This window comes from Coffea arabica, chromosome 6e, assembly GCF_036785885.1.
Source record: "Coffea arabica cultivar ET-39 chromosome 6e, Coffea Arabica ET-39 HiFi, whole genome shotgun sequence".
Lineage (NCBI taxonomy): Eukaryota > Viridiplantae > Streptophyta > Magnoliopsida > Gentianales > Rubiaceae > Coffea > Coffea arabica.
In genome coordinates, this window is record NC_092321.1 from 5,374,715 (window position 1) to 5,394,551 (window position 19,837).

The 19,837-nt window shown below is 34.1% G+C and overlaps 2 protein-coding genes and 1 long non-coding RNA gene across 13 annotated transcripts; 2 read left to right on the top strand and 1 right to left on the bottom strand.

Moving 5' to 3' along the window:
* Nucleotides 1–801: 801 nt before the first annotated feature.
* Nucleotides 802–3,326, top strand: LOC140009382 (uncharacterized). The gene is made up of 4 exons (XM_072054695.1): nucleotides 802–1,002; nucleotides 1,091–1,170; nucleotides 1,681–1,825; nucleotides 2,234–3,326. The coding sequence occupies exons 1-4, from the start codon at nucleotides 802–804 to the stop codon at nucleotides 2,966–2,968; spliced, it is 1,161 nt and encodes a 386-aa protein (XP_071910796.1). The 3' UTR covers nucleotides 2,969–3,326.
* Nucleotides 3,327–4,727: 1,401 nt separating this feature from the next.
* Nucleotides 4,728–10,979, bottom strand: LOC140009383 (uncharacterized). Of its 11 annotated transcripts, none has more exons than XR_011816800.1 (8): nucleotides 10,389–10,979; nucleotides 10,146–10,270; nucleotides 9,808–9,871; nucleotides 9,506–9,657; nucleotides 8,280–8,361; nucleotides 7,365–8,141; nucleotides 5,963–7,272; nucleotides 4,728–5,245 (listed from the first exon to the last, which is right to left on the bottom strand). It is a non-coding gene; the product is annotated as an uncharacterized lncRNA (long non-coding RNA). The 11 variants fall into 11 exon arrangements; XR_011816801.1 differs by having other exon boundaries at nucleotides 9,506–9,661; XR_011816798.1 differs by having other exon boundaries at nucleotides 5,963–6,043; nucleotides 9,506–9,661; nucleotides 9,781–9,871.
* A 910-nt stretch (nucleotides 10,980–11,889) lies between these two features.
* Nucleotides 11,890–13,161, top strand: LOC140010014 (RING-H2 finger protein ATL70-like). The gene has a single exon (XM_072056391.1). It carries the CDS (start codon nucleotides 12,059–12,061, stop codon nucleotides 12,566–12,568), a length of 510 nt encoding a protein of 169 aa, XP_071912492.1. The 5' UTR covers nucleotides 11,890–12,058; the 3' UTR covers nucleotides 12,569–13,161.
* The last annotated feature ends 6,676 nt before the right edge of the window (nucleotides 13,162–19,837 follow it).

Here is a 19,837-nt window from a genome sequence, read left to right on the forward strand (position 1 = left end):
AGAGAAAGCATATAAATACAAGGGAAAGTAATTATATTTATTATGTTATGTAAATGGTAGGTTAAGTGAATTTTAGGTGTGTTCGAGTGCCTACCATTAGAAAAATCCAAAATTTAAAAGAAATTTATGTTTTAATTAAAATAAAATCCATCAATATTTGTACAGGTAAAAAAAATGATTTTTATGTTTTAATTTTAAATAAAAATAACTCATAACATTTACATTAATATTAATACATTACAATTCAATTACATTATAATATATCCAACACTTTATGATTAGTCTTTCTTACATTAATAGTAAATGTGTCAAAAAAGATGATTTGGGCAAATTTGGGCAAGTCATAATTTGGTAATTAGCATAATTAGGTCAATCCTTTTGTACCCATTTTAATAAATGGGTATAAATGGATAGCCATTTAATAAATTGGTATTAGTATATCCAATTATTCATTTACGAGTCACTTAAAATTCTACTTATTTTTTCTATTTTTTAACATGTTGTTTGACAAAAAAGTAATGATATTTTATTGTTATTAGATTAGTAAGAAATTAAACTTTTTGCTTAACACTCACTAAAAGTTGAGTTTAAATGTATAATTATTTTTACATGAATATAAATGAGTGAGCCGATTCAATTAACTACCCACAAATTAAATGAATTTAATTAAGTACCCATTTAAAATGAATGGGTGGGTTTGAACTATATATAAGATTTACTCAACAATTTAACCATTAATCAATTAGAACCCACATTTTTTAATCCAAAAAGCCGATTAAAAAAAAAGATGAAATACTGAAAATGTGGGGGCGTTGGGTCTATCTCCCGCTTAAAATTGCCCCGTCCTATTTCATCATCCCAAAGAAGAAGAAAAAAAAATCAATCACAATTTCTAGCTGCGACCTTCCTATGGGGACTTCAAATCCGAGTATTTCAACCCCACCGACGTTCTCCTCCTCCTTCTCCGCCGCTGCCCGTTCCTCCATCGTCAAACAGAAACAGGCCCGTATTTCACTTGCAACTCTACCAATCTCCTTTCTTCTTCTTCTTCTTCTTCTTTTTTTTTTACTAATTAATGGTTTTAAATCAGGTTTTTTTGCACGAATGGTGGCTCGAGAAAGCTCATCCAAGTTCGGCTGGCAGACGACTAAGCGTTGGAGGCTGCACCGAGTACTCATTTTATTTTTTTTCTTTCCACTTGTATAAGAATATATTGTATTCCTTTTTTTTCCCTGACAATTTCGATGATTAAGTGAATCGAAGTGAAATTTAGTAAATTTTAAATTTTTTACTTTTTAAAGTTAACTGTTTATAACTTGAAGATTTTAGTGGCGATTTATGTGCTGAAATATTTATTCATATTCTCAATAGGTATTATTTAATTCCTTTTGTCGCAAATAAAATGGTTCTGTGATTCAAAATTACTTTTCTTTTTCTGTTTCATTTTTTGCTGATCTCTGAGAAAATTAGTGGTTTATCTAAATTGACTTATTTGTTTAGAAATTGTACTTTTGTTTGTTGGTAAGTTTATCTCCAGGGGGCAGAATTCTAGTTTGATTGAAATTTAGGAGACTTTTAATTTTTCGATTGCTGAAAAGGAAAAATATGTGATCATACTTAATACTGATGTTTGCAAAGGCAGCACTGTTAAGTTTTGGTTGTTGAATTTCGTTACCACAGGAGACTAGGAACAAGAATTTTTCACTCATCAGCTGTTCTGAAAAGGTATGATACTGTGACTCTTGGGACGGCAGACGGCATTCTAGTCAAAATTTGTGGTGCTATCAATAAGTCTCGAACACATGAAAATGGATTCCCGCTAGAGGTACTACGTTTTTGGTTTTCTTAGTTAATCTCTTCAAGCAACACAGTGTGTGTGGTTTTTTTTTCTTCTGGTGTTTGACGATAGAATTGACAAAAAAATAAAAATAAAAATAAAATAAAAGAAGCAACTCAATGCTTGTGCTAGCTGATGACAGACTTTGCTTTAAGCTGCTGCTTGCAATATCAATTTAACACCTGCTTCTGCAGTTCAGAATTTTTAAGTAATATGCCCCCTTCTAATTCATGTTATGTTTTTACAAGTAGTCTTTGGAAAGTTAAAAGTTACAGAATACACATACACACAAATGCATGCTATATCTTTACTTTTTCCCATTTAAAAGTTTATACTTTAGGCGCATAGTAACATATTTACCATATTTAAATTGTTTATACGGTTTCTATTGAACAGGTTTGCTTTCGTTTCCTTTATGGATTTCCGTTTGACTGGGAAGAGTTTGCTAACCAGTCCTTTGCTGAAGAATCAACTAACAGAGCTATTCTTCAAGGATTGTCTAATTTGGATGGACATGAAGCATCTTCTGTCGACGGTTTAAACAGGTTTTCACCAAAGTCCTTTGATGACCTCCCTGTGGCTCTTTTACGTGATTTCTCAGATTCGTCTGTTGAATATTCTGCTACCTGTGAACTCTGGAAAAGTACGTTCAAAGATATATTGCAAAAGTATGGAGACAGTGTAAAAGATCATGCAATGACGGAAATTTCTTCTGAGGAAGAAACTCCAAGGAAGCAGAAGAACAGCAAAGGTGAGCATGATATCTCTATCAGAAAAGACAGAATAACAAAAGATCAGGTGATGGCAGAAAGTTCTTCCGTAGAAATCCCGAATGAACATGAGAAGAGTATGGTTAAGCAGAATAACAAACGAGAGCATGATATGCCTAAACGAAGAAGTAGACGAATAAAGCTACAGAATTTTACTCTTGACAAAAGCACATCATCTGCTTCAAATGTTGAAAGAAAGGGTCCTCGTACCAGGAGCAGTACTCAAAACTCAACCAGTAAGCATGAAGAGAGTGTTTCAGTAACAAATGCTGGAAATACTGTTTTCAATGGGACTGAGATAACCAGAAAGTTGAAGTTAAGAAATCGGTTTGTAGAAGTGCATGTAAAGCGTATTCAATAGGTTCCAAGCTGGTGCAAAATGCTTCAACTCAGCTGTAGGTATGCATATTGTGGGGGCAGACATTAGCAGAAACACTGGTAAGATCTGCAGTTGACATATGTAGGAGCAGAAGAGAATGAAATTAGTAAGTGCTATGAGCAGGTTGCTATTAGAGATGCGAAATGGGCAGTAAAATTGGTCGGCTATATGTTCATAAAATCATATAACTCTAAAATTATTTGGTTACCCTGTTTAGTTGAAGCTAAATGTGAGACATCTCGCTGAACATTTGCAGCCACCTTGTTTCTTAATTCCTAGTGATGTTCCAATGCATTCTGCAACTGCTTAAGAATTGGGTTAATGTTTGTCTGATTGACTACGTTTGGACTAAGATTATTTTGTGGTACCTAATGATAGAACACGAAAGACAGTAACATGCTTGCTCATCCAGCGCCAGTGACAGCAAATGATAATGCTCTTATCAAGTCCTTTATTCATATGCATTGTGGTTGTTTGAATGTTTAGACAATTGGTGGATGTATTCAAATGCAGCTACTATGGATTTTCTCTTCTTATTGAGTAATCCTCTTTCTCCATTCGTCCTGTAAGATATGGTCTTACTATTTGGATATTTGTAGCTTTACTTTCCTGGGGGCTTGCAATTCTAAGACGCTACAAATGTAAGTTCTTCCAGGAGGCGTTATATTTTAATTACGAAGATATTAGGAATCAAATGTCTTCAATTATTACGAAGATGTGGAAGAGTGTAACGAGAGAGAGAGAGAGAGAGAGACTCCAGGGAGTAAGCTTCCCACCTTAAACAATTTGCTGATTATTTTATTGGCCGGAACCTTGACAAGTTAATAGTATCTGACTACAAACTTTGCAGATGTCATCCGAAACATCCGAGTAAAAAAGTTTGACAAGGAGTTCCATTTGATAGGAGCATCATCCAACTACTGCTGACCAGCCACCACTGGACCATGACGACCAAACTTGCATCATTTTGCCTTTTTCTTTTAATTACTAGGAGGTATAAACCGTGCTACGCACGGTGGGAAAAATAGATGGAGATGCCCAGTCCAGTAAAATGATTTGTACTTAATCCAAAATAGATCCATTAATGGTACAGATAAACCAAAATTAGAGCAAACTTTAATACAACGAGGGCACCCCTAAGCCAGCGGAGGTTAACTATTGAGGATGGCTGCATCCTTGATCAATAAAAGCTCAAGCCTCCTAAGTATGTAATCATGTAAAAAATAGTAAGTACTATTCTCAACAAAATATCAGAATATTAGAGAATTTTGTCCAAATTGCCATCGACGTTTGCTATCTCAAGGCTAGATTGCATTATGATTTAGTTATAAGATCCATCAATTTTCCAATGATGCAACTACTTAAACTTGTAAACATCATCCAGAGTTAGATTTTGTTATCTTTTCATGCTCTCAAAATAGTGAAAACATTTATATTAATATAATTTTTGAACTATAAGTGCAGAAAGTAGACCCTATCCCAAATCTTCGTGATTCATATGAGATAAAATATACGAGAGCAGGAAAAATACGAGAACTCAAATATACCGAGAGCAGGAAAATCATGAAGGGACGGGTACAAATTTTATCTAACAATATAAAAATCAGTAATCACCATACTGTGGTGCACTTTCTTAGTTTACATAATCCGACTAAAGATAAATTCTGAAGCTAAAACAACAGGAGTAAAATTTTATATGCCTTTCCTCTTAACGAAAATAACAACAAAAGAAATTCTAAAATGGGGAATAAATCAACGAGTCCTTGTTTCATGGAGTCTTCTACATTGCATACTTGGGAACTTCCTGTGAACAAAGAATGCACAAATACCGATCCGCTTTGGAATGAGTACTAATTTTGTCAACTATTTACACACAAGGAGTATGCTCTCACACCCTCCAAAATCACAAAGGTAAAGTGCCATTGGTATAGATACAAGGCAAAAAATGGAATTACAATATACAATAGCATAACAACCAAAACGGCTTTTGCAGGGGCTAGCTACTGTCTTTGTGATCATTTGTGAAGGAATGAGGCAGGGCAAACCTCTTCGCCATCAATGCCATATACTTTCCCAGGTGCTCCACCAGTGTGAGCTTTGTTTTAGTGGGTTCTCTTGTGTGGTCTCCTAAGAAAACTCCTGCTCCATAAGGGGAACCTCCTCTCAGGCCGTCTATCTTAAAACATTCCTGCTCCAAATGTGTATCCTATTGGAGCATAGACCATACCATGGTGGACTCACTGGGTAATTGCTATCCACCTATAAAATAGAAAGTAGTAAATAACTAACATTTATTATAAAACGCAACATTGGACTCATTCATTAAGGACAACAAGAATAATACCCACCATTTTCTTTAGGGGGTTAAGGAGGTAAAGAGATAGAGTAAACAACCTCGAATTAAAGAGAGACAAATGCAAGAATATATAGCTAATCAACAGGTAGAAGCTTGTCATTTAGAAAAAAACTTCTTTACCCTTTTCACACCACTTCTTTAGCCTTCATAAAGCAATGACTAAATCCAACAAGTTCGTTCTCATGAAACCTACTCCAAGTCTGACTCCCAGCAAAACAAAAGGCCAAACATTAATATTCAAAAAATCATCCAAATAGACTTTACTTAGACTTGTGCATAAACCTTAAAATTGAGATGGGCATTTTAAGAATTTAGGAGGATATGCCTCAGATCTGTATTCTGCATCTTGTTGTAATTATTCCAGTAGGGTAATGTTAGAGCAGCATCACTTATAGCTTCTCTCATCTGAATATATGGAAAGGGAAAAAATATCAATTATATATTTTTTAATAACTAATGGACGACTTACAATAGAGGATAAAGTGGCACATTAGGCAGATGGATAGTTCAAAAGAAGAGAACGAATATAAGACATGCAGGCAAAAAGAACCAGTCAAGAATATATGGAGCAAGTACTCTTTTTCTCCTTGGATTTTTTCTAGATGGAGAACAATTCTTACTCTGTTACATCTCGACATAAATTGAGTGTCTTCTCTCTCATATTCCAATTTTCATTTTGTCATACCACCCTTTGCTTGTATCTACTCTGGCAAAGGCAATGCAAGATGAGGGAAATCAAGTTGTTGTTGAGAAGATGAGTAGCTATAAATTTGGCAACCACATCAAGAACTTTATCTTGAAAACACCAAGAACAAACGCTTATAAACAAACACAATGGAAAACAAAACAAAATAAAAAAGAAAGAACACAATATAAGCAAATAGCAGAAATTTTGTTTCAACAAGGGGTCTAAAAGACTTTTTAGTAACTACTTTGGGTTTAAATAAAACTATTATTGTTTACATCTATATAAACTCATCCAAAATGGATTTGCTATTTCCACTTAAAACTACAAAGTGATTGTGTTACATTGTCCGGTACTCTCAAAAATTTCTAGCCAAAAAAAAAAAAAAAACCTCTCCTCCTCTTTTCACCCAAAATGCTAATGGTCATTTTCTGCCAAAATCAACAACCAAAATGCAAACAGATTTTTTCATTGATATCAGATCAAATGCTAATGTAAACCAGTGCATGACATCTGTTCAAGATATACCTAGTGCTCGACTTGTCCTAAACCAAGTCAACAAAGTAAAGAAACCTCCAAGTCAACAAAGAAAAGGAACCTGTCAAAGATGCTTGCATCTGCAACAGTGTTGACAACCATGTCTAGATGACCAATTAGTCCATTTAAAAACAGAAAAAGGAAAATTATATCAGGGAACCAATGACAGTTCTCCCTCTATATATATATATATATATATATTTGGGATAAGCTCAACAATTGAATAAATAAGACAACTTCCTCACGCCATCCAAAGCTAGTAGTTGCCAAAAAAGCTATTAGCACTACTGGTGTAGTGTGTGTCTATGTATATTTGTGCAAACGTGAGGGAAAGCATGCAGTAACAAAAGAAGGGTATATTAATCAAAGAGAGGGTAGAGTATGGTTACGATTCTTTGATTGCAGTATAAAAGGTTACCACGAGCCCTAACTATTCTAGCCTCGGTCAAATAATAGAGGTTTGACAAGTGGGATGATTGACAAGCACCATGTAGCTAAAAATCACCCCCTTCCACTCCTAAGAAGCCAAAAGGTGGATCACGGGATTAATACATTCTTGACACTATGAGCTTTGTACTTGCTCGGGTAGAATTTAGTGAGAATCCTTAAATTGAAGCTGATAGTTTTCCACTACTAAAGTCATCTCCCAGTAATATTCCCTACATTTCCCTTTTGTTTTTAGTTTCCAACAATACAATTTCCTTTGCACTGCAAAGAAGAGTAGAAAGCCATAATGCATTAGCAAAGGCAAAAAACGAAAAAAAAAATAAATTCCAAATGCAGCAGGACCAGTGACATACCTCTTCACACCCTAAATCCATCATTACTCTAATGGATCGAGTAACAAGATCTGTAGCTGCAATATGAAAGTATCTTTAGTTTTGCAGGCAAATAAAAGGTACCGTTTCAAGTGATATTGAAGTAGCAGAATGAAAACACTGATTCACATGTGCAAGCAATCATATCACTAAGCAACTTTTAAGCATAAAATAGCGACGTGCTACACTATTTCTATCGTTGACTAAAAATGGTCGGGAGTAGAGAGTTGAGATATGCTTGTGACAGCTAAATGAAAGGTAAGGTGCGACTAAATCAAGTTCAGTTCATCCCAGATTTAGGGACCTGCAAAGGGGGTTTGGCGGGAAGGGAATGGTAAGCAGAGCATGTACATTCTAAAACTTCGGTCTCTAAAAAAAAAAAGAGATAAGGCAATTAGATGTGCTAGCCTAACTACAAAGGGTAATCAATACATATTCTGGGGGAACCAAAGGGTAACCAAAGGGAATCAATACATTCCTTTGCACTACAAAGGGTAACCAAAAAGTAATACATAATCCCACACTTCTCTCATGAAGCAGATCCCTAACTGTAGTGGTTAGTATAAACAGCAACATAACAACTCTAGCCCAAAACACAAAGAGGAAAAGAGCAACAAAGTACAATAGAGTTTAAATTTTTTAAGGCACACATCATAGTTTTTTTTCAGAACACAAGCTACACACCAAAGGGTGGGTCCCAAAATAGCACAAATCCAGCTTCCTTGGAATTTTTATTTCATGCATGGCAGTTACAGGCAACTACAAGAAAAAAAATCTGAATTTAGTGGTTGCTTCAATTATGAATGTTCTGAAAAGAGCAGGCATAACCATTTATCCACTAAGGAAATTAAAATGTCACAAGCTAAGAAAATAACAAATTGAGTAGAATAACAATACCCATTCTTTTTCATTGTCCATGCGTATCTTCTCTAGAGCAACTTCTTCTCCAGTTTTCCTTTCTTTGGCCATATATGCTTGGCTGGAAATTTGAGAGGAAAAAGAAAAATTATGGACTAAAAAGAAAAAAATATAAAATTAAAAGAAAAGAAAGAGGGAAGCTAAGCATTCCAGAATGATTTGATAACAAAAATACAAACAATAATCAAAATTCATGTAACCATCTAAAAGGCAACAGAGAACTCAAATCGAAGAGAACAGAACTCAAATCGAAGAGGGGAAGATGATGAGATGGATAGAAACATACCAAAATTTTTTGATACAACGAGATGGGGACAAGCGAAAGCAGAAGCAGGAGAATTACAGAGGTAGGAATGGGAGAGAAAATAGATGAAGTTTGAGGAAGAGAAGCGCTGAAAGCAGTGAATCAGAGGAATGTTGAACTGGAAATATTATTGCTCAGATAATTACAATAAAGATATTGCTATTTAGGAGACAAAAAAGAAACACACTTGACGTACCAGTATATGGCCATCTGCCACAACATGAAATCAAACAGGCTAGCAAATCACAAATATAGGACTTCTTGCTAGCAAAGTTTCAAATGACAGAAGAATTTTTTTTCTTGCAATAAGTAGGCTACTTTGCAGTTATACATAAATAGATAAATTTTTTTGAATTACGTTTAATAAGGCTAAAAAAACACTACACTAAGACCTTTCCACAAAGGGGACAAGCACTATGCACGGCATCAGTTTGAAAAAGCACAAGTCAGGGTTCTTTCTTGATGAATAAAATCTTCAAGTCCGATTAAAGATAGAGATAACTGGATGTATTTTTCCCCATTTCAAATCAGAGCTTATAGTGAAGCTAGAATTCAAAGATAAGGCAGTATCCCCATTTCATTATCATTTGTGAACATTGTTGTACCTAATAAGAGCATATACTACCAAAGTTTTAGGACTCACTAAAATTTAGTACATAATCCCATATTCATCTCAAGAATCACTTCTCAAACCAGTAAAGAGGAAAGCATTGAAAGAGCAAGAAGATGGTTCACATCATTGACGAACATAAGCTACATAGCAGACCTTTCCAGTTAAAACCAGCTAAACTCACGACAGATCTAAAACACAAAAAATGGCTTAAAAGAGGAAAGAATGCAGGCTAGCTTCGTAAAACAGATGACGGATGCGATTGTAAAAAAAAAAAAAGAAAAAACTTACAACGAAGGAAAACAGCAACGGCCGGGACAGGATTCAGACCACTCAAACCCAGAGAGCGAGAGAGCAGAGAGTCGATGCTCCTTGCACTGTAAACAGCATGTACCCAAGACGACCACATATTTTCGATCATCGGGAACCTAAAAAAAAACCTTCTGCCTAAGCGGCAGAGCAACATTGCCAGTGGAAAAGAAAGAGAAGTTAGTGGGAAGAAAGCAAAAGCAACAGAACCAGAAAAATAGGGAAACAGGGGCACATGGGAAGCATGTGAAACCTACATCAGATACCCCAACAGTATTCTATACCAAGGTTCAGAACCTCTGCCTAAGCAGCAGAGCAATATTGCCGCAGCAGACAAGAGGGAGTTTTCTGGGAAAAAAAAAACTAACGAAGAATGAGGGATCTGTAATAGCCATGAGAAAATCATAAAACACAAAACAAAATTTAAACCTAATCAAAGATTCCAAGCTAGTTCCTTTACATGTCTTATCATTTTCTTTAAAGCTTCTACAATCATTTTCCCATTTCGCAAATAGAACACGAAAATAAAGATCAATCTGCAAATGCCTTATATAGTGCATTTCCTAAAATATTAAAAAAATTTAAAAGGACAATTTTTTTCAAGTGAATCACGCTGATATACCTTGACGGAGATTTTTCGATCGCTCTGGGGTTGCTTGAATTTCTTGACCCTTTTCTTCACTGTCTTCTTCGAAAGCAAAGGCACCGCCATCGCTGCTGATTCTTCTTACGTTTTTCCTCCTTAACCTGCACATTTCACAGACAAATCACAATCAGCTATCCATCTGCAAGCATCTATAAAGAATAGCGCAGCACGGGGAAGAAGAAGAAGAAAGCTGCGGCGGCTGAAGGTTTGAGAGCTTACTGTGGGTTAGGGTTCTGCGGAGCCACCCAGGTTTGGAATGGAAAAGGTTGTTTGAGACCACATTTAAGAGAAAATGAGAAATTCTGTGGCCTTCACAAGCCAACGAGAAAAGCAAAATCAAAGGAAGAAGGAAAATCACCGACAAAAGTTAAGAGAAATAAAATAAGCAAACTTAGAGCAAGGAAGCCGCAAACTTAGAAGAAAATAAGCAAAGAACAAAGAGTCTTAAGGGTATTGAAGATTTGGGCATTATAATTTTGGAGAGGAGAAGCGGCGCTGCAGCGGAGAGGTTTTTGTATTTTGTGTAGCTAACCCTAGGGAGATAAGGAGATAAAACGGAAGTGGAGGCTTTTGTGGAGAAATGATGAAAAATGTTGCAGCCCGTTGCTTTGCGAGCCTCTAAATAAATTAGGGAAACCCGAATTTGTGGCAAAAGAAGAGAAAGAGGAAAGAGGAAAAAGAATGACAGAAGAAAGACAGAGAGAGCAACTGCAGAGAGAAAAGGCAGCGGGAAGAGAGAATGCAGCAGAAGCACATGGGATACTGGCAGCGAGGCCAGGTGGGAAGCTAACGCGCAAGGCGCGAAGGACTGAATGTTTCCAATCCACATGCCGGGCACGTGAGAGGACGACGAAAGTTTTGGCTGAATGCTGGTGGGACGTTATCTACTTATGTTGAAAAAAAAAAAGTTTTAGACGTCTTCAAAATGAAGTAAATGAATCAATAAGACGGAAACCAAACAAACATGTTTCAGAATATAATACGCGGTTAAGATGCCATTGTTGCATCCGATCAAACGAGTGAGAAAATGTCATTTTTAACTCTAGCGCATAATACGATCAGAGCTTATTAACAACTCAACATTCGAATACAATTTTCTGTCACAGTTCACCATGATGACGTTGTCTCATCTCGAGATTTCTTATTTAATCGAACCAATTGAATGGGGGAAAGTCAACAGTTGACCTTCCAGCTAACTTTTTTTATTTTTCGTTAGGCAGTAATGATGGCATTAATACCATCCATATATGTATTGTCTACATGATGAGAAATGAGGTAGGGAGAACTGTGCGGGCTGAATACTGAAACTATTAACCCCTGCTGAGGTGAACTAATCTCCAAACATTTCATCCTTATAATCAAAATGCTAACCAATGCCGTCTGTGTGTAATTAATTAGTGCACGCGACGTGCCGAGAGAGATGAAAGGGAGAGTTGAATATAGTGCTAGTAGTATAATAAAAATTATGGGCGAAGAATTTCGTGTCAAGAAAGACGTTGCTCACATGAAATTAACGTATAAGAAAAGGATGCATGGAGGGCCGTTGACAATCTTAAATTATAACCTGCAGGCAGAAAGCAACTCTTGAGCAGTGAATCTAAAAATTATATAAGCATTCTAAATATATTCACAGGAAAAACTACATTAAACTTCTCTTTCTAATTAATTGCTGAAGCCAGATGATCATATAGAGACATGCACGGATTCTTTAATCAAAACTCTACCAATATTTCTCCTCATCAATCTAATGTAATCGTTGACTTTCCAGTTACTAGGATTTTTTTTTTTTTTTTTTTTGGGTAGCCATTTCTTTTGACTATGCCCATGGCTAGCCAAAAAGCTACCCCAATCTTCTCCCACTTCAGTAGTCCTCCATCCCTGGCAAGATCATGAACGCCACAGAAACAAGCCCAGGAGGCTTTATGGGCTCTGGGAACATCGGTGGATTAGGGTACGGTATCGGTGTATCAGTCGGAATCCTCATCCTAATTACCACCATTACTCTCGCTTCATACTATTGCACCAGAAGGTCAGCGACAGTGGTTGCACCGCTTCAGAGAAACCCTCAACAGGACCCGGCTGATCCACAACACCTAGTCGTAGAAGTCGGGCTTGACGAGGCAACGCTTTTGAGTTATCCAGAGATGTTATACTCAGAAGCTAAGGTCAAGAACAACGACTCCACGGGCAGTTGCTGTTCCATTTGCTTGGCGGATTACAAGAACACCGATATGCTGAGGCTGCTGCCGGATTGCGGGCACCTATTTCATCTCAAGTGTGTGGATCCGTGGCTGCGGCAGCATCCCACTTGCCCGGTGTGTAGAACTTCTCCGTTGCCGACGCCGCTCTCAACTCCTCTGGCGGAGGTGGCTCCCCTCGCAACCAGGCCCATTGGATAAATCTTAAAGCCTCATCCTTCAGGTTCTTCTAGGATCTTCTAGCTCCGTAGCCTGTAGATTAAATAGACTTTTTCATTTCGTTTTAGTTGTAGTGATACCTTTTGCCATCACCGAGTTCACTAGTTACTACTCCAATTCTTTGTATGATGTATTTTGCTGCATCTGTACTCTTCTCAATATCGACCAAATTTTATTCAGAAATTAGTTAGTTATTTATCTGAATTTCCCCAGGCGAAAAGCAGGACGAGAGATAGCATATTAAGCATTTGGGTAGGTTGTCCTAACTCTAATAATATTAAAGTGTGAAGGTCCAAGCTCGCAATCTATACCGGTTTGGTTTTGGCTAACTTGCTTGTGATGGTGAACGTTCACATCAACAGAGGCGACGACCCCTGTTATGTAACTAACAAGGATGATAACGAGATTCAAAGAAAGATGCAGAAAAATGATCGTCTCTCTTAGTTTTTGTTATTTACATATTTATAATTTATTTTATCATATAGTCCAATGAATATGAAAATTGTATGATTAAAATGATGGTGGAAGCATGATACGATTGAAAAATATTATTTGCACTTCATTTTTTTTTTGTTTCTTGCAGTCTTACTATTTATTTTATCATACAGTCTAATAAATAAAAACTATATAAATAAAATGATAGTAGAATGTAATTAATAAAAATGAGAATGCAAACAACGTTTCCTATGTAAATTTGTATTTGTAATGCTCAAGAAGTGAAAAGGGCTAAGCTGCAATTTTGCACTAGTGAAGATTTCGTCTTGTGCTGCCCAGGAATGTATTTCAGCCTCAACGGGGGCGGTGGGCTTTTTTTTTTCGGTTGTTTTGGGCCGCCGGGCGGTTAAAACATGCCTTGGAAGTTATAAATCGTTTGCATACAGCCCTTATATCAACAATGAAATTCTAATGATTTTTTATAAGAAAGTGATTTATTTTTATTAATTGAACCAACAGAAATTGGCAGATAAAGTATCTATCTATATCTATATGTATTGAGGAAGGGGTTTTTATCAGAGACCCTCTCAATGGCTTCTAAACTTCTCATTCTTTTTTTTAGATTTTTGTATTTATTTTAATACATAAAAAGAGTGGATTATAATCAACCCTATCACCAATCAAATTTAAAATTTAGTAGTGGGTTATAACCAACCCTATCACCAATCAAATTTAAAATTTAAAACATTCTTACTATCTACTTCATAAACCGTTTATACTTTGTTATTTTTTTCTGGATTTTTGTATTTATTTTAATACATATAAAGTAGTGGATTATAATCAACCCTATCACCAATCAAATTTAAAATTTAAAACATTCCCACTATCTATTTCATAAACCGTTTATGCTTTGTTATTTATACTTTAAATCCTTTTTACTCCTTAATTAAAAACAAATGCTCATTCGTATGCTATTTTATTACAATGTTACATTTTTATAATTAAGAAATATTTATCCCCAAACTAACCCTATACCCACCCTTACAAATGAGCTTTGCAAATTACAATTACGTTTCAAAAAAATCACAAATGTGCAACTACATGTAAAGTTGAGGGGATAAAGTGCAACTAAATGTAAAATTAAGGGGTTTACTATATTTAACCCTAAAAAAAAATCCCAAGAACGGAACAAGTAGTGGGTCATAGATTTTTGTATTTATTTTAATACATAAAAAGTAATGGGTTATAACCAACCCTATCACCAATCAAATTTAAAATTTAAAACATTCTCACTATCTATTTCATAAACCGTTTATACTTTGTTATTTATATTTTAAATCTGTTTTACTCTTTAATTAAAGACAAATGCTCATTCGTATGCTATTTTAATACAATGTTACATTTTTATAATTAAGAAATATTTATTCCCAAACTAACCCTATAACCACCCCTTCAAATGAACTTTGCAAATTAAAATCACGTTTCAAAAAAATCACAAATGTGCAACTAAAGGTAAAGTGCAACTAAATGTAAAGTTGAAGGGGTAAAGTGCAGCTAAATATAAAGTTAAGGGGTTTACTATATTTAATTCTAGAAAAAATCTCAAGAACGGAACAAGTAGTGAGTTATAGATTTTTGTATTTATTTTAATACATAAAAAGTAGTGAGTTATAATCAACCCTATCACCAATTAAATTTAAAATTTAAAACATTCCCACTATCTACTTCATAAACGGTTTATACTTTGTTATTTATACTTTTAATTCTTTTTACTCCTTTATTAAAGACAAATGTTCATTCGTATGCTATTTTAATACGATGTTACATTTTTATAATTAAGAAATGTTTTCCCCAAACTAACCCTATGACCACCCCTACAAATGAGTTTTGCAAATTACAATCACATTTCAAAAAAATCACAAATGTGTAACTAAATGTAAAGTTGAGGGGGTAAAGTGCAGCTAAATATAAAGTTAAGGGGTTTACTATATTTAACCCAAAAAAAAATTTCAAGAACGGAACAAGTAATGAGTTATAGATTTTTGTCTAGATTTTTGTATTTATTTTAATACATAAAAAGTAGTGGGTTATAACCAACCCTATCACCAATCAAATTTAAAATTTAAAACATTCCCACTATCTACTTCATAAACCATTTATACTTTGTTATTTATATTTTAAATCATTTTTACTCCTTAATTATAAACAAATGCTCATTCGTATGCTATTTTAATACAATGTTACATTTTTATAATTAAAAAAATATTTATCCCCAAACTAACCCTATAACCACCCCTTCAAATGAGTTTTGCAAATTACAATCATGTTTCAAAAAATCCCAAATTGAGAGTCCCTGCATTTCCCCCATTTTTCCACTCCAATTAAGAGTCTTCCAATTTAAGAATTCCACTCCAATTAAAATTCCTCCAAAACATAGAATTCTTATTCAACTTTCTTGTGTGCTCATTCCAATTAAAAGAACTTTCTTGCATTTTTCCCAAGAACTTATTATCTCATTTAATTTTTTTATGGTATCCATCTTAACCCTTAACATAATTCAACTATGAAACATGCCTGCCTACAAGCATTTCAACGGCAGCTAAATTTCAAACTCGCAAGATTACAAAGGAGGAAACATTTGTTTAGAAAATGAAACGTACACCGCAACGATTTCACACAGCAGCTCAAAAAGTTTCAGCAACTTTGCGTTGACGAAAGAGAAATCTTACATCAAATTCGACTTAGTTTGTTTGCAAACTTAGTTTGGATTCTTGGATTTCGATAACTATCTATATCTATATGTATTCAGGAAGGATTTTTTAGCAGAAACCTCTCAATACCTTCTAAACTTGTCATACTTTTTTTCTAGATTTTTGTATTTATTTTAATACATAAAAAATAGTGGGTTATAACCCACCTTATCACCAATCAATATTCCCACTATCTCACTCCCACTATCCACTATCTTAACTCATCCTACAATCATTCCTACAAATTCTCCCACGTTTCCCACTCCAATTAAGAATCCACTCCAACTATCTCTTAATGACCCATTTTTTTTTTAATTCAAAATTGCGTCTTCACATAACACAGGAAAATACCTGAAAGCTATCCCATCTTGATGCCAGAACTCCGGTGCTCTTCTTAGTACGCATCATACTTCTTTTCTTGAACCTTCGGCATACGTCACGAAGCCGGCGGTGACTACCTTTTAGTAAATGACCCTGCTCATTTAGTTATTGATTAGTATTATTGTGTTTTTTCACCTTTGCCCCACTTATCTGATGTCCCAAATTCAAGTTGTCCTATTATTTAATATATTAAATTTTTCACTCAAAATTTGTAGGGAACCCATCTAAAGTTTCCTCACCATGGAATATGCCCGCCTACAAGCATTTCAACAACAACTAGATTTCAAACTCGCAATATTGCAAAGGAGTAAATATTTGCTTAGAAAACGAAACATACACCGCAACGATTCCACACACCTGTTGGAAAAGCTTCAACAAGTTTGCGCTGACGAAAGAAAAATCTCAAATCAAATCCGAAGGATAAAATCCAGGCTACACTGATTAAAACGTCGTTCGCATCAAATTAAAAATTCCGGTACCGTGTTTTCTTTAAATATTATTCCCCATATTGTAATTTTTTTTTATTTTCGATTATTTCCAATAATATAATATGTCTATAATTTTTTTCCAACCCTTTTACTGATCGACTTAATTAACTTATCGAGTTAATTCCCTCACCCTCTCTCTCGGTTTCTTATTTGTTTTGGGTTCTCTATTGATTTTGTAAATGTATTGATTTTGTTTCTTTTGTGAGCAGTAGTGGAAGATATTATGTGCAGGAACTCCAGCAGAAATCAACCTTCTTGCGGCCGGCTTAATTTTCCAGGTCAGTCCCCTCTGCCTTTTTAAGTATGTTTTGCTTTTGCTTTGTTTTTTGTCATGAATGATATTGCATTGATTTTCTGATCATCCATTATTTCTGAAATTTTTTTACAAAATCCTATGAACGGTTGTTTGCTTATTGTTACACTGTAAAGCAAAGATAAAAAGGTATTTCTTGCTTATATAATTGCGGATGGTATAGGTTCATGATTGAGGGTTCTACTATTTCTAACATAAATTGTATATTATAAGAATTTATTTGTTTGTATTACTGAAATTTTTTAATTATTTTTTATTGCACATTTATCACATAAAATAGGTGTTACGATAGTTATTTTCATAATTTTATTCTGAAAATGATCGTGCATGAAATAAAAAAAGATTTTTTGATAATTAAAAAAAATAATTAAAAATGATTTATAATTGGAGAAAAACAATTCAGATACTACTAATAACTAAGGCACTATACGCCCATTATTAAAATTGGATTAATTTTTAATTTCGTCAGAAATCCTTTTGCCAAAATTGCATTCTAGCCTTTCTTTTCTTTATCAACAATGACAATTACAACTATGTGATTCATCTATCTAGCAACAGCACAATTCAACTCATGGAATAAATAGTTCATTGTTTAAAGTACTTAAACGAAATGTTAGAGCCAAGTTCTACTTAACACCTGCAAGTAATATATTACAATTAGAAAAAAGAAAATGATTCAAGAGGAGCAAAAAACTCACCAAGCCCCTGACATATGTGCAATCGTCAAGGCACTTTTGAGCATTTAAAACTGCATTCCTTAGTTCAGGTAACCACTTCTCTGTAATTGTTTTCATTTGATTACAATGCAATTCTATTAAATTCTATTGATGCTATTTCTATATTAATAATTGTATTTTTTCGGTTAACAGTTCTCATACAATGTATCACTATTTACACATAAAATAAATACATAAACTATTGATTTTTAATTTGATATATATTTTATTTCTAGATCAAAGAAATGAAAAATCTAACTGTCCTCAAGATTGCCAGGCATCCACATCACCAATGATTTTGCGTGATCATGGTAAATATACAGTTTCTTATATCGTCATACTCATCTTACATACACATTTTTTGGCTGCACTATCTTGCTAAATCAACTATAGATACAATACAATACAATTGTATTACAATTGTTCGATTACAATACAATTGTATTACATTCTATTGATGCTATTTATAGACAACTTAGCAATTTTATAGATTAGCAATTTATTTTATTTTATAGATTACCAATTACTACATGTACCAAAATATATTTATATAGGGATTACTTCATTAACTATGGGTGCTAATAACAATTCAATTGGTGCGTATTTTTCATTTGATTAGAACACAATTGTATTAAATTCTATTGATGCTATTCTATATTAACTATTGTATTTTTTTGTTAACAATTCTCATACAATGATAAAAAAAAATTCTCATACAACCGAAAAAAGATGGTTCTTGAATGATATATACATTCTATTATATTTCAAACTATTGTTAAACAGATATTATATTTTAATTTTATTGGTAAAATTTTTTCACCTTTATTTGTTCACCATTTTATTTTTTTTTCCAATAATGTTAGCACCGTGCATAGCACGGGTATTCCCACTAGTGTATAGTATTTGATATTGTCATGATGATGGTTTCTGTATCTTTAGGCCAAAAGAGTTAATGTTTCTTATCACAAAAAGATAGTCATTATCTGATTCTTTGTCACTTTGGTCTGCATTGTAATAACATGATCGACACTGTTGTTAGGTAATTAATTTCATGTACTTTAAATTTCAACATATTTTTCTGTATTGTATATAACATTTTATTTGTCAAACAGGTACAATGTTGACATACAAATCAGAGATTCCAATGGTAACATGCATCTTAATCTACAAGACAGACATGCACGATTCGTATTTGGTCGTGATGCTTCTTATCTCAAAGAAGGTAGGTAGAATTTCTTGATATATATTTATTTTTTATTATGCTATTTATAAACTATGTAAAAAAATACACTAATTTTGAATTTCGTACGTACTTAATTCTCAGAAAAATGGTGATAGGTTGTTCAACCAACAAATCAATTCATGCAAAGATCGTGTATTTTCATTTGTAGTACGCACTCCACAAAATTCAACCGAATTAATTAAATCACCAATTTTGGCTTTTGTACTAAAAGTTAATTTGTGTGAAGAATGTTCGCACCTTCATGCAAGATTATCAAATCGAATGCATAATATTTGTAAGTATTTCATTTTAACAACATTCAATTACATTCATTTTTGTTAATATATCATTCATTTTCTAAAATAAATTTTTATTATTTTTTTAGGACCTATCTTCTGAAAAAAGGCAGTTCTTGAATGATATGCATATTCTATCATATTTCAAACTATTGTTAGACAAATATTACATTTTAATTGTGTTGGTACAATTTTTAAACCTTTTTTATTCACCATTTTATTTTTACTTTTTCAATAATGCTAGCACCGTGCGTAGCACGGGTATTCACACTAGTAAATTTGTAAGAGGCCTCGAGTCATCTTATTCTATTCCTAATTTCGTGAAAGCCTCCAAACGGTGACTTGTCATCTTGGAATTGCTGCAGGCCGGATGGCCCTGTCCACGATCGTTCGAGCAAATTCTGAGTGCAAGCCCGATCCATCTCGTTTATCTACCTATATAGTAAAAGCGCGAATGGGATTGTTAAGGGTGGTTGTTGTTTTGCAATCAACCTACTATATAACAGAAAGTTTATCAAATAGAGTATTCAAAAAATAGTGCCCAGATACTTAATGAAACAACTTTCAAATGATCAACACAAACTAAAGTTACAAAATCACCAAGGAAAATTAGATATATTAGCTCTAGCAAATACGTAAACGAAGTTAAA

Coding starts and splice junctions, on each gene's coding strand:
- LOC140009382 (XM_072054695.1), top strand. CDS start 802: ATGTGGGGGCGTTGGGTCTATCTCCCGCTTAAAATTGCCCCGTCCTAT. Junction 1,003..1,090: donor CCATCGTCAAACAGAAACAG/GCCCGTATTTCA, acceptor GTTTTAAATCAG/GTTTTTTTGCACGAATGGTG. Junction 1,171..1,680: donor AGCGTTGGAGGCTGCACCGA/GTACTCATTTTA, acceptor TCGTTACCACAG/GAGACTAGGAACAAGAATTT.
- LOC140010014 (XM_072056391.1), top strand. CDS start 12,059: ATGAACGCCACAGAAACAAGCCCAGGAGGCTTTATGGGCTCTGGGAAC.